The sequence below is a fragment of the Sylvia atricapilla genome, chromosome 6, assembly GCF_009819655.1.
Source record: "Sylvia atricapilla isolate bSylAtr1 chromosome 6, bSylAtr1.pri, whole genome shotgun sequence".
NCBI lineage: Eukaryota > Metazoa > Chordata > Aves > Passeriformes > Sylviidae > Sylvia > Sylvia atricapilla.
Genome location: NC_089145.1, coordinates 2,617,797 through 2,632,045, shown reverse-complemented (window position 1 = coordinate 2,632,045; position 14,249 = coordinate 2,617,797). Strand labels below are relative to the sequence as shown.

Below are 14,249 nucleotides of genomic sequence, written 5' to 3'. Positions count from 1 at the left end.
AACAGATACAAATAGCAAAAAAAAATCCCAAGTATTTTCTTCTTTTAGCATATTTTGATTTTTCTTTAGAAGTTTCTTTTAAAAGTACCCCTTGTTTTTAAGCATGACTTTGGAGTTCAGGCTTGGCCTGTCTTCCCCTGTACGACTCATTGTTACTGGTAATGTGAAAAAAAAGCAGCACAATTAATTTCACCCATCCTCATCAACTCCTGCATGGCCCCTTCAGGGCCTTCTCTGTCCTAGTTCCCCCAGTTCACAGACGTTTTCCTATCTTTTAGGTTTTGGATGGATTTAATTGGACACTTGCTAGCACAACTCCGTTCCACTCAGATCAAGTTTCTGGTGTAGCCATCACCGAAATCTCTGAACGCACCATCAGCAGCCACTCAGAAATTCAGTGCAGGATCAGAGTTTTAGTTTGATGTAGGAGAAGGGAATACAGGTGACCTGCCCCTGATAAGTAACAGCTCTGTTAAATACCCAGTACAGCCTTTCCCCTGATGAGACACAAATATATCCAATAAAGAGAACTGTAATAAAAGGGTTAGCTGGTGAGAGGGGAGGGTTATGAAGGAGGAAGAACCTTGAAGCAGAAGGAATGAGAGGGTCATGGAGAAGCAGGATCCTGGGGGGTGAGAATCACTGCTGAGAGGTCAGTCTGGAGCTGCAGTCAGAGCCTGTTGTTGGAACCTGCAGTCACAGTCTAGCTGGGTCAAAGCCTGCAGTCAGAGGCTGCAAACTGATCCCTGCAGTCAGAGTTCAGCAGGGAATAACCAGCAGTCAGAGGCTGCAAGGGAAACCTCCAGCAGGAGCTTGCTGCAGGCAGAGTCAGGGAATGGCTGGAGTCAGGCTGGCTGAGCTGTAAAGAGGAATAAACCAGGGCCCTTTTCATGCTGTGGTGAACAAGGAGTCTGTGTCTGGGCTCATTTCTGCCCTCTAACAAGAGAGCTGCTGCAACAGTTTGAAACCAGGAAACCAGAGAGTCCTGAGCTTGCTGCTGCAGTCCCAGAGCACATCACCCTGCTACAAACTCTCTCCATACCTGCCACTGAGCCACAAACATTTGCATTATTCATCATCACTAAAAGTATTCCTTCCACCAGCTGGTGGCATTTAGTGAGCTCAGAGGGAGAGTTACTTGCTAAGTTTTAAAAGCCTTCCCAGGTATGTACAGAGCCCTTCTTCCTTCTTTGCAACACTTAAATACAGGTTATGAATCTACTTCTTCAGTGCAACAATGAAACAATACTACATGATGAAACGTTATTTTCTCAGTGTCTACTACTCCCCCCCAAAAAAGAAAACAACACAAATAAACAATAAAAAAATTGAAAATGTAACATCTTAGGCATTTAAAGTTCAAAAAGTAGCTTTTCAGCTTTTCAAAAAACACCTAAAAGGCCTGTTTGAAAAATAAGCATAACCAAAAAACCACACCAGGCATTCTCAACTGAAATGAGTTGAGCAAATGTCATAATCATTTCCTGTAAATACTCTGAATTTAAAGCAATGTCATTCCAACTACTGCACTCCTGTGAATAGGTTTAATGAACATGAACATTCAAGCAAAACGATTTTTAGTGGCAATATTCATGAGCAGATTCCACACTGGAAAACAAGTCAAAGGAGGAAAATTTTAATATTAGTTCATACTGAATTGTTCAATTCAAAACTTGTTTATTTCTGGGGTTGAACAAATTTAAGTTTCAAGCTACTAGGAATTGTCTTTGATCAAGAGAACAGGGATTCTGTGTTTGCCAACAAACAAGCAAACAGACCATTCAAAATAACTGCACACGGTTGATTTTCATGCCACACTATTTCATGATCCATGTCCAGATGAAGCTCTCTGGATTATTTTAGTAGTTATAGAGGGCTTATGGAAAAGATGGGAACAGGCTTTTCAGCAGGGCCTGGAGCAATAGGACAAAGGACAGTGCTTTTAAATTAAAAGAGGGTAGATTTAGACCAGATACAGGAAACAAATTTTTCACAGTGAGGGTGATGAAACACTGGCACAGCTTACCCAGAGAAGTGGTGGATGGATTCCCCATCCCTGGAAACACTCAAGGCAGGGATGGAAGGGATTCTGAGCAACATGCTCTGCTTGGGAATATCCCTGCTCATTACAGGGGGGTTTCACTAGTTGAGCCTTAAAGGTCCTTTCCAACACAAAGTATTCCATGATTCTACCATTTAACTAACTCCAACAATAATTTTACAAGAATAAAGTACATCTTTATTTCCCTTTTATTATTTCACTTGCAGAGCCAGTCCTGATATGATAACACATCTTTCCTGTAGCTGCTGGGCATCCCGGGCTCTTTCCTGTCCCAGGAGCTCAGGCATTCCCTGCGTGGGGTGGCACAGACCCCAAACACCGCCAGCTCAGTCCTGCAGCAGCGCGTTCCTAAAGCCTGGGAGCAGCTTTCCATCCGCCTGGCTCCCTGTCGTTCTGCACCATCCGAACCACACTTTCCTCTGCGCGCTGCATCTCCTCCAAAGTCTTTGGAGTTGTGTGGCCCAGCCGAGTTTGCCTTTCAATTCCCAGAGCTTGGGAGCCGCCTAGTGGAGTCCTCTGTGAGTCCCAAAATCCTGCCAATCCTCCCTCCTAGTGCTGCTCTCCTGACTGATGTCACTCCCAACACCGTTTTTTACAGCTGAGCACCACATAAGGACTTTGCTTGAACTTTACATGTTTATCTTTTTTTACAGAAATGTGAGTTGCTTTGGAAGGTATAAAAATGAAGGGAGAAAAAAAAAAAAAAAAAAAAGGCAAACCAAAAAAGCAGTGGCAGCACGGGAATTAAATGTTGATTTCCCACTGTGACAAAGATCTTTTCTAAGCTCCCAGATCTCAGCATTAGACCAGCGGCCAGTAGTAACAGGGAACTTGGTTGTGCAGACCCAAGTCTTAACAAAATTAGAAAATACAGAAGTAGACTATGACACTCTCTATATTATTAATGTAAAACATCAGTCTGATTCACCAACGTCAAAACCTACCAAAATAGGCAGCTAAATTGCAATCACAAGCAAAATCCCACATGAGCAAACAAGCACCGGGATATCACTGATGCATCAGGCTGAGTAGCAATTATTCTGATGTAGATGTGTATAGAATCAGTGGAAAGCTCTAAATCACTCTGATTTTTCCTTTTCATCTATTATTGCTTTGCATGCTGAGGTTAATTAAAGATGAAAAACATAATTAACCTTGTTTTAAGACAAGTGTAGTTTGGGAGTAAAATCTGGTGTATCTGGCCACTACTTGGATCAAAGTGACAGCAGTGGGGGCTTCCTACTTGTTTTCAGGGTTGTGAGAACACAGGGCATAGCCTTAGGACAGCATCCATGGCTCAGGAAAAGCCAAGGAAAAAAGGGTGAGGAAGCCTGGGAGTCAGAGATGTCCCCAAAGCTCAAAAAGAAATACATCTTGTGATTCCTTTGAGGAGCTGAGAAACCAAGGTGGGATTGGAGGAAAAATAACCTGATTTATTGTGGCACTTCTCTAGCTTTACCACCTGAAATGACAGAAAGAAACTGACTTATAAAAACCCACAAAACAACAAAACATAGAATGCAATAATATGAGTGAAATAATATCTTAAGGAAATGTCATTTCCCCCCAAATCAAGTACACACTCTGTATTTCAACATTGCTTTTAAAACACATAAAGTTCCATCCAGCATCTGAAATCAAAACCACAAACACAGATGGAGATGAAAATGCCTATTTTTCATTTGAAAATACTGAACAGCTGTCAAAACAGACACCAAATGGTAAAAATGTGGAATAAATGCAGCAAAGAAGCAGCATTGACAAGAAAAGGATAACATCTCAGCCAGAGAGGAAAAGAACAGTGAAAAGGCACATTCACCTAGATTTATACACTTGTTTACTTTAATAGGTTTGAAAGGTCTGTCAAATCAAGGGAGTAATGGTCATGAGAAAGAGTTCCTTGAGTTAAAAGCAAACTTTTAGCTGTTAGTGTGTAATATCCTGTGCACTGAGACCAATGTCTTTACAGGCATGCCAAAAAATCCTGCTTTAAATAACTATCAGACATATATATACATATGTTTATTTGTTCATTTGTTTATTACACAGATTATATGTAGCTGGGGGAAAAAAATATATTTCTGCATATATTTAGGCTGAACAGAAGTGGAAAACATCCAACAACCAAAGGAAAAGAAATGTAAAAACCCAACAAAGCTCAGGACTTAACCAGATGCTGTAGCATGCCTTCCCAGAATTGTGCATTGGACATGGTCCATCATTGCCATTTACCAGAAGATCATGGTTTAATAAGCATGGGAATCCCTCATTTGGAGAAATCCTTGGAAACTTCTGGTCTTTCAGCTGTGGGTGATTCTAAGAAGTGATTGAGCAGCTTCACAGAATCTAGCCCCATACACAGAATGCTTAAGCATATCCAGAGTGTACAGCAGTTTAAGATATTTTTACTTTTGGATCATTTTCCCTGCCTTAAGATAAGGGAAAGAAATTATATGTCTGCATCCTGACTTCTAAATATGAACTCTTTAAAGGAAGTTCATCATTTTGAATGCCATAATCTTCATCTCCCAGTCATTATGTGTGACAGACACGAGACTCAGAGAATTCTGAAGGATTCCAGGGTCACCCTAGAGGTTAGAAAAGGGATTTTTTTTCCTATGTTGATCTTCTCTGATCTTTCACCTGATTATTTAGTGGGAAAGAAGACAGCGCGTAATGTCGAGATGTTCCATAGGACAGAATCAAGGAAATACAGACTTCCTAGGGTGTCTGCTCTCAGTGCAAGCTCTCTGTCTGCTCAAGCAGGAGCTCTGGAGTAAAGTGAAATATCATTGGACTGAAAAATCAAATACTAAACTCTCTGTGCATCACTGACCGTGCCTGTAAATAGGAGCTGGAAAATTGTGTGCCCCTCTTAAGGATAAAGCAGTACAAAAATACAGAATACTCATTGGTGCACTTGGGTGAAATGTTGCCTGCAAAGCAGACACAGCTACCATGCAAAAATCAAACACACAGAGGAACAAACCTGCCTGCTGTGATACACACACTCTTGAATTCTGCAATCAGTCACGTGTTTACACGAGGTAGCTAGAAAGAAAAAGAAAGCTTGGTAAATGTGAGGAGAGGAAAAAAAACAAACAAATAAAAAACCAAAAAACAACAACAAAAAAACACCCAACCAAAAAAACTGTAGGAAAAAAAATAATGGAGGGGAAGTGAAGTGGTGAGGATTTCTGAGGAACTCATGTGTACAGTTTGGCTTCAGATACAAAGGGAGCTTTCTAAGCTCCTAATACATGGTTTTCTAGCAAATAGAGTGCTAGCATGGCCATGAGTTTTTCCAAACAAGGCATTCAGTCAGGAAAATTATGAAATCAAATAAATACAAATTGCCTCAAATGCTGTAGACTCATGTAAGTTAATTAGAATTAAATTTTAAGTCACACTAAGTAGAATTAAAAGAAGATGTGTGTCATGGACTTCACTAAACTGACACAGAGCAGTGTTAAGGGTGTTGATTTCAGCTGGAAAAGTACTGTCAAGAGAAAAAGAAGGAATTTTTCTTCAAAAAAAATTACCTCTGGTTTTCAGTCCTACTGTAAACAGGCTGAATAGTGGAAATTAAATCAATTGCTTTAGATGGTTTAACAGCCACAGACATTAAGCACTGGACCTCCCTGTGAAGGGCTGGCCTGTGTTCCAGCCACTGTGAATCCATTCTGACTTGCACCGAGCACACACTGCAGGGTTGAGCACACGGGAAACCAGATGGGAGGAGAAAATATTTTTTTTTAATTTGTATTTAATAAAATTTGGCCTACAGGCTCAATGTGACTCAGTGCTGAACATCTGGGATTGATCACAGGATCACAAACTGAGAAGTAGTCATCTGGCTCCTAGAAATAAACACATTCAGTCCCTCTGCCACAATGTTCCTTCCTTAATGATAAAATGCAACAGCCATTTTAAGTCCTTTTAATCTTTTCAGCCACAGAACTTTTAACTTTTTAGTGATTTTTAGTATTATTTTTTCACTTCAGATAATGGCAAATTGCATTTGACCTTGGACTGGCAACGTTTGGGATTGCCCACAGAACTGATTCACTACTTTCCTCCAAAATTTTCTGGTACAATGGTAGCCTTACAAGTCCGTTTTTTGCTGATTCCATCCCTCATGAGCACCATGGGAGCAGCACAGTATATGATGCAGGATGCAGCCCTGCTGAGCTACATTGACCAGCGTTTTCTGTCTCTGGAGGTATGTGCCTGATGTGTCATTCTGCAGCAAAAGAGGTTTGAAAATGTGTGGATGTTCCAAGTCCAGGACAATCTGTATGATATACCAAATCAGGGGGGTAAATTTTCAGCTTTTTCCAATGAATGAGTCTAATCGTTGCTAAAATTTTGAATGTAATGATTCCAACTTACTACATAATTTGTTGCAGGATATCATTTCATAATGTTATGTTTTTATTCTGTTATCATTTGTATTTATTTTTTTTTAATTACATCAGTGGATTTAGCTAAAAATGCAAATGTTTGTATAGTACTGTCACAGATTAAGGAGCAGTATAAACATTGTCACCAGTAGGAGTGCAGACAATTATTTATTAGGAAGGAGATGGAAATTTATCAGGTATTTTTCCTATGTGCAGATATCTCTACCTGGAAGGGTAGTTTAAAACACATTCATGCAAAGCAGCAGTGTATCTGCACTTTAAATAAACCCTTAATATCTGAGAGACTAAAATGCAGTCCTTTCAATTGCTTGAATTCCTTTCAATTACTTATATAAATGTACCAGTTCTTGCTTCTTTTTCTACAGTTAAAAGCTACCAGTACTGCAAAATACCTCTTAAGTGTTGGTGTGCTATAATCATATATTGCTTATTTTAAATTATTGACGTGTCTCTGGCTCCTGGCTTGCATTGGCAGACTTATAGAGAAGCTCTAATTTGCCTGATTTCACATCCCTTTTTGTACAATGCCCTCATTAGTCTTATCTTCTCAATACAGAAGGGACAGAAGGATTAAACTGATATTCTCTTCCCATTGTATAGAGAGAGATTTACATTTTCTCGGCCGCTCTAGGAGTAACTTCACCTGGCAATTTCTATTCCTTTGGTACCCACTAAAAATGAGGTAACCTGTGGCATTTGGTGCAAGGGAGCACAAAAGTAACAGGACAAAGAGTGAGGCAGATGCTGAAGACAGCACTTGAAAACGTTTAAAATAAAGGTTTTGTAGAAAGTAATAAAGCAACTTCCTGGGGACTAATGAGGGAGAGAGGAGGTAGCACATAGAAACCACAGCTCACAGAACAAATCAACCAAAGATCTGCTCAAATTCCTCATCTTCCCAAAGTGCCAGCTGGGCTACTATTTTCAAGACACCTATGAAGCAGCTGTGTTGCAAGAGAGAAACTATATTACTTACCTTTGAAAACGTTGATAATTTGAATTTAGGTGTAAAGAAAGAGTTTTTCGGCCTTCTTTGGTTTTTTGTGGTTGTTTTGTGTTGGGTTTTTGTTTGTTTGTTTTAATATAGCCAGTAATTTGAGGGAAAAATTTAAAAAGAAACAACACAAAACTTTCTCAAATATAATATTTCATTATTTCCATTTTCATCTTTAAATGTGCAAAAAATAGGCACACTGGATTCTACCTCAGTCAGAGGAGGTGTATTCAAGTGAAATGTTCATGGCTATAGATTTCCTGAAGAAAAGCCTTTTGAGATGGCTTCACCAGAGGTCCTACTGGGAGAGTTCCAGAAAGTTTATGGAAAGCAAGTCACCAGAAAACATGAGCACTTAACTATCTCTGTCTGCTTCCATCACAGCACTTTTCTTTCTTTAGAGAGCAAAACGTAGTATCTGGCTGTCAGTAATCATGTCAAGTTGAAAAATGTGGATTTTTGTCCAGACTTCTGAATTTTGTGGAAGTTTGAGATTTTACCTTCTCATAGACACCCATCAAGAGCCCCCTGGGTTAGAATAGATGGGTGCAGGGGCACTGGGAAGGAGGGAACAGCATGGTTTTTGTAGGAGAAAAGAATATGGGTGACCTCGCCCCTGATAAGTAACAGCTCTGTTAATTACCCAGTACAGCCTCACCCCTGATGAGACACAGCTGTATCAAATAAAGAGAAGAGTGATACAAGGGAGTAAGTTAGCTGGTGAGAGGGGAGGATTATGAAGGAGGAAGAACGTTGAGGCAGAAGGAATGAGAGGGTCATGGAGAAGAAGGATCCTGGGGACAGAGAATCACTGCTGAGAGGTCAGTCTGGGGCTGCAGTCATAGTCTGGCTGGGTCAAAGCCTGCAGTCAGAGTTCAGCAGGGAATAACCAGCAGTCAGAGACTGCAAGGGAAACCTCCAGCAGGAGCTTGCGGCAGGCGGAGTCAGGGAATGGCTGGAGTCAGGGTGGCTGAGCTGTAAAGAGGAATAAACCAGGGCCCTTTTCATGCTGTGATGAACAAGGAGTCTGTGTCTGGGCTCATTTGTACCCTCTGACAAGAGGGCTGCTGTAACAATTTTTTAAAGCAATCATGACAGAGGTTGTGATGTATACAGAATATCCACATCTATCCGTGTATTTTCTTCCCATGTTCTGACTCAAGAAGAGGCTGGAGAAATGCAACCAAGACATACTGGAATACGTGGACGAATTCCGAGAGTTTTCCAGGATGGTGCTGTCCCACCTGGCAGGGCTGAACACTCACAAGGCTGAGGTTAAGAGAGAAGTAGAGAATTTGCTAACAAGGATCGAACATGCACAGAGGGATATCGACTATTTTGGATCTGTCACGGATTCCAACGCCTGCGTGGAAGTGCACGAGGACCTGCTGAAAGAGCAGCTGCTGGAAGAGGCAGAAGAAAAGAAGCGACTTAAAGTCATGCTTAATGCAAGTAAGAGCAGTTTATTTTTCAGAACTTTGGTGTGAACAATCCCATGCTGACACAGGGATAACAGATTTTCATTAGCTGTGTGAATACCACAGGTTACTGCAAGGGGGTTTGGGCTGTGCAAATGCTAGACTTATAAAACCCATGTATATGCAAAAAAGGTACGGAAGAGGGAGGGAGGAAAATACAATTCAAACATTTGCTTTGCAGAAATTCTACTGCATATCAAATTAATTCTTTGGAAGTTACTTTTTGTTATAAAATAAGGTTAAATCCTCTGAAGGTGTGCTCTTGCAAAGTCCCAGAAAAACACATTTCTGAATATTGCAGCTATACTAAGAAATTAATGGTGGTCCTTGTTTTTTGGACTAGGCAGGGTCAAAGCCTCCACTCAAAAGTAAATTTATGGGGTAATAAAAATATTTAATTCTCTTCTACAATTTCTATCTGCTTTACTGTCCTGCCCTGCCATCCTTCCTCTTCTTCTCCCCTCTTTTTACTGTAATAAGAGAGCACGCTGTCTTGGCCGTAAGCAAAGCTTAGTTCTGATTTGAAAATTAGGTGTTATGGTACCCAGCACAAAGAATATATGCACAATCTATAATTTTTTTAAAAAAAATAACATTTTATAATTATCTTCATCTTAAAAAGTTGTGGTATGGATGTAAATTATGTATTATAGACATATTTAAAGTAGTCTGTTTACTTTTCATAGTAGTAAGAAATGAAGAGTAAATAATAATAAATACAAATTGTAATTTTTAAAAAGTCAGTGAAAGAAGTTTAGCATCATCAATTATACAATTCCACTGACTTCAGCAGAGTTAGGCTGATTTAATTTTACACATAAGTTTCCAATTTTTTCCTTGAACTTTTCAAGCAAATCAGTATTAAGGCAGATGCTTACAGAAGAAATCACCTGTTCTGCTTCTGAGCTATTCTTGTACTACACAACTCAGTTTTCTGAATATCAATAATTCTGTTTTCCATTTAGAGAACTTTTGAACATTAGGCATTTTTTTTAGAGGAAAAAAATTGGGGTTTTTTAAATTGACTGTGGTTAGGGCACTTGGAAAATTGTATCTTTCTGAGAGTTTCAGCAGGGAAAAAATTACTTTCCATTTTCCTTTGTTGGAAATTATTACTTTTAACTTTATTGTAGCAGTTCATAGTAACTTCATTTTCAATTTGTTCTCTACTGTCAGACTAGTCAGATGCTTTTCCCATTTATTTTGATGGCAAAAGTATTCCCTATGAAGATTTTATAGCACTTTAAAAAAGTAGGAACACCCTCAACTCTAGAAAATAGTACCTCTGCTTTTATGCTGTCACGCCTTAACCAGACTGTATGATTATTTTTGCTGAGTCACTTAAAAAATCTAGCAGAAAATAAGTTTTTTAAGTCCATCTTTGTTACTGGGTTTGGGTCTAGTCCATGCAGAAAGTAACAATCAGACAAAAATCTGGTTATTTCCCCTGCAGAGGAAGACACTGCAAGGGCTGCCTGGGGTTTTTGATTCAGCAGTTCTAATTTTTTTTTACTCTATCTAATCAATAAGTGTTAGATTTGAGAATGGTGTTGTGGCTTCCTCAGGGAAGGTATTTCCAGAGTGTTGGACTCCTGGAAAAAAAATCCACACTGTAGCAGCAATATCCAAAAGCTTTGATTAGAGGGTATCAGCACACACAAATTGCATAAAGATTGCTTTCTACAGGCAACTAGAATCTTGTCACTGACTTCAATAGGTTCATATCAGGCCAAATAGGGGGGCTGGTTTTGCTTTCTCCACTTCAACTGCTGCCAGAACTTCCTGCCTTAGAGCTTTGTTTGTCCTGTTTACTGAAATCGCTGCGCTCCACTGAAAACAATTCTTCAAACTTCAAATGCTGCATCTCGTAATTTATGAGTGCCTTTGGTAAACAAGCTTGTTAATATGCTTCGCAATAGTTTTGTGGTTGGTGTTTTGGGTTTTTTTTTTTTTTTCCTGGAAAGGATGCTGTTTGATAAAGGTCTCAGAGTCTAAATGCCTGCGTCCTCACAGGCTTGGTGCTTTCTGTTCTGAAACATCCCTGCAGAGTGCACACAAAATGTGAAGAAGCCAGAGCTGTGACTTGCTCTCTGTTGATGCCAATTTGAACCCTCCAGTGAGGTAAAGTACAGAGTGGTTCCACCAGCCACACTCCTGGCACAGGAGGTGACAGCACAGACATCACACCAGCCCCTTCAGAGGCCACTTCAGTGCATGCACACCCCTGGCTGTGTGATTTATATTTTGTTCTCATTTCCTTGTCTGCAGGTGTTGTGAAGGGGAATGGGAAGATAGCCAAAATACTGGGCAGTTATTCTAATTCTGGTCTATTTTTATTTCTATTTATACTATAAGTCTATAAAAAAGAGGCTACCTGAGGATAAGAACAGTCCTGAAACAAAGATACTATACATGTGGATGAGAATGGATTTTAATTTGTATGCCTTCAACAAGAAATAAATATGTTTACTGCATTGATCTAAACCAGAAGTCAGTTCTCTGAAGTAAAAATTATAGCCCTGTAAAAGGTAAGTTAAGAATAATCACAAAATCACGAACTGTGCTCTTGGTCTCCTCTCAGACACACAAATATCCAAATGCTTTCCATAACACTGGTGTTATAGAGCAGAACCCAACACATACCACAGTATTCTTAGCAGGAATATATCCCATAAAACTATTTTCAGTACTACTTACCATAGCCACACTGCTGACACCTTGACTGATATATTCACCCTTGGAGATGAATTAAAAGGAAACTAAGTAATTCAAAGAAAGAAAACTAGAAAATTTACAGATATTCTGATTTTTTTTTTTGTCTTTATGTATTTCCTTGCAGGTTGTGACCAAGTGCTCACAGGTATTAGGTCCCTAAAAGTAGTTAAGAAGACTGGAGGAAAGCATGGCTCTTGGATGAAAGATCCTGGTAAAAAGCATGCGAAGATTTATTTATTAAGTGGCTCTGTAAATAATGTGATTTTGGAATTTGCAAATATCATGACTTTCATGGAAAACAATCAGACACTGAAGGCTCGCAGAGTCCCCTTGCCCTTGCCCTGGGAAGGAACTGGCCACGTCATCTACCAGGGTTTCCTCTTCTACCACAGATACGGCTCTTTAAATGAGATCGTTAAATTCAATATCCAGAGAAGAAACATAGCTGACCAGATGCTGCTGCCAGGGGCTGGGAGGATTCCTGCCTACCAGCTCTCTCCACAGACAAAAATAGACCTGGCCGTTGACGAGCAGGGGCTGTGGGCCCTCCATGCAGAACCAGAGATTGAGGGGAACATTGTCATCACCAAAATCAACCCTGTAGCCATGGCCGTGGAGCACAGCTGGGACACACCCTGCAGCAGCAAGGATGCTGAGGCAGCCTTCATGGCCTGCAACACCCTCCACGTGGTCTACAACTCTCCTGCTGGAGGCTCCTCCCGCATCCAGTGTGTTTATGATGTTTTGGATGCTCTAAATGCTTACACAAACCCAGGGCTGCATTTCCCCAAACGCCAGGGTAGCCACTCCACCGTACATTACAATCCTAAAGAAAAGCAACTCTTTGCTTGGGGTGATGGATCCCAGATCATTTACAAGCTTCACACAAAGCAAAAAGTTGAAAACCTTTAGCAGCTTTTTAAATAGGCCTAAAAGCCACCAGTCCCAGGTCAACACAGCCATTAATGTGTATTAAAATTACATTATTCCCATCTGTTACCAATTTCATCCATTTTATATAACTTAAGGCTTATGTACTCCGGTAATCTTAATGCCCAATAAAGAGTATGTGAAGACTTCATTAATATAAATTATATAATAACAAGATACCACAGATGCCCAGCCCACCCCCCCCCCCCCCCCATCAGTCTTAAAGTCTAAGGTTAACTTAAGAAAATAATAGCTCATTTCTGACAGGTTCTCTTTCTATTGAAACTACATTTTCTGCTTTCATGCCACAGAAATCAAATCAGAAATCCTTCCTGTCCAAAACACAGTTTGACAACCTTCACAACTCTGAAGACCATTCCAGAAAGCCTTCTAGTAAGCAATACAGAAATCACATGCTTTCAGGGAAATTAGATATAAGTGTTAAGAGGAGCAGTTTATTATACCATAAAGTGTAGGAATATACACCCCCCACAAACATAGTTTATATTTAACACAGAACTCTGTACATCACAACAAGGCTACTCCTATTCATTGAACTGATAGAGTATTTCCATGGAGCTTACACATTTCTTATGCATGTAGCTGTACAGACCATGTTGATCTTGCCAGTACATTAGCTGCAGCCAAATATTCACTTTTATCAGCTTCAAGTTTCCACTTCTCACTATTTTTTGAGCATATCACTGTGTGTCAGAAGGAATGTTCCTAGGTGAGCTGTTCTGTATCACATGCTACTTTTAAAGGTTTTACATGCCACTCTTGGGTGTTTTTCTCATTAGGTCTCTTTCAGCACCTACTTGTAAGGCATTTTCCCCAATGTTTCAAGTAACTTCCATTGATCACAGAAGAATCTTTCTCATCCTATCCTCCACCTCCAGGAAAAGGTGGCTCAGATGAGCACAATTGTGCAGGTGATGGCATGGCACTTCTCAGTCCTGGGTTTGTGAGCCACAGATAAACTCCAGGTATTTTTGTTTCAAAAATAATGTTAAAAATGTTAAGTAATTAAAAAAAAAAGCTTTTAGCATGAAATACAGGTATATGCTGTGTTTTTTAAAATTTATTTTAATGACAGCTGCATTTGTCTTATAGCAAACAAACAAACACACACAAAAAAAAATCCCCTCCAAGAAACCACAAACTTGAAAAGCAATCCAGAGCTGTTTCTACAGACAACCCGATGTGCTCATTACGCTGAGAGCTGTTGTTCTGTTTAAAAACAACTCCCAGAGAGCAGCCAAACATCAGGGAATGATTTTTTAAAGTTCCAGAGTACAGCGAGGAGTGTACAGACTGCTGGGCTGCGCCAGTGGCACTCTGCCTTCAGCTAAAGGAACTTTTTCATTGTAAGCAGGCTTAGTGACTAGAGCACAGCTTCTGCATCACAGCAGACACAGGATGCACAGCTAGAGACATCCTCGGGCTGGAAGGAAGGTGGGCTGGCCCTGGTTTCCCGTGTGACTGTGTGTTAAAGGCACTATTTCACCTTTTATTCCTTGTCTGTGAAATTACAAACGTGTAAATGCAAAATGGTATCACCCACCTCTGATTAAAAGGGCACAGCCCACATGCAGTTAGAAATATTTTGAATCAGAAAGCTGAGAAAAGGCTCGCTGATTCTCAAA

The 14,249-nt window shown here is 40.0% G+C and overlaps 1 protein-coding gene across 1 annotated transcript; it reads left to right on the top strand.

The window, feature by feature from the left end:
• The first annotated feature begins 5,892 nt into the window (after positions 1–5,892).
• Positions 5,893–12,804, top strand: OLFML1 (olfactomedin like 1). Its single transcript, XM_066322230.1, has 3 exons — positions 5,893–6,284; positions 8,644–8,932; positions 11,798–12,804. The coding sequence occupies exons 1-3, from the start codon at positions 6,159–6,161 to the stop codon at positions 12,583–12,585; spliced, it is 1,203 nt and encodes a 400-aa protein (XP_066178327.1). The 5' UTR covers positions 5,893–6,158; the 3' UTR covers positions 12,586–12,804.
• The last annotated feature ends 1,445 nt before the right edge of the window (positions 12,805–14,249 follow it).

What these genes read in the sequence shown, in the direction of transcription:
- OLFML1 (XM_066322230.1), top strand. Translation starts at nt 6,159, where the DNA reads ATGGTAGCCTTACAAGTCCGTTTTTTGCTGATTCCATCCCTCATGAGC. An exon ending in AGCGTTTTCTGTCTCTGGAG is followed by an intron (nt 6,285 to 8,643) that starts GTATGTGCCTGA and finishes TTCTGACTCAAG; the next exon opens with AAGAGGCTGGAGAAATGCAA. An exon ending in TAAAGTCATGCTTAATGCAA is followed by an intron (nt 8,933 to 11,797) that starts GTAAGAGCAGTT and finishes ATTTCCTTGCAG; the next exon opens with GTTGTGACCAAGTGCTCACA.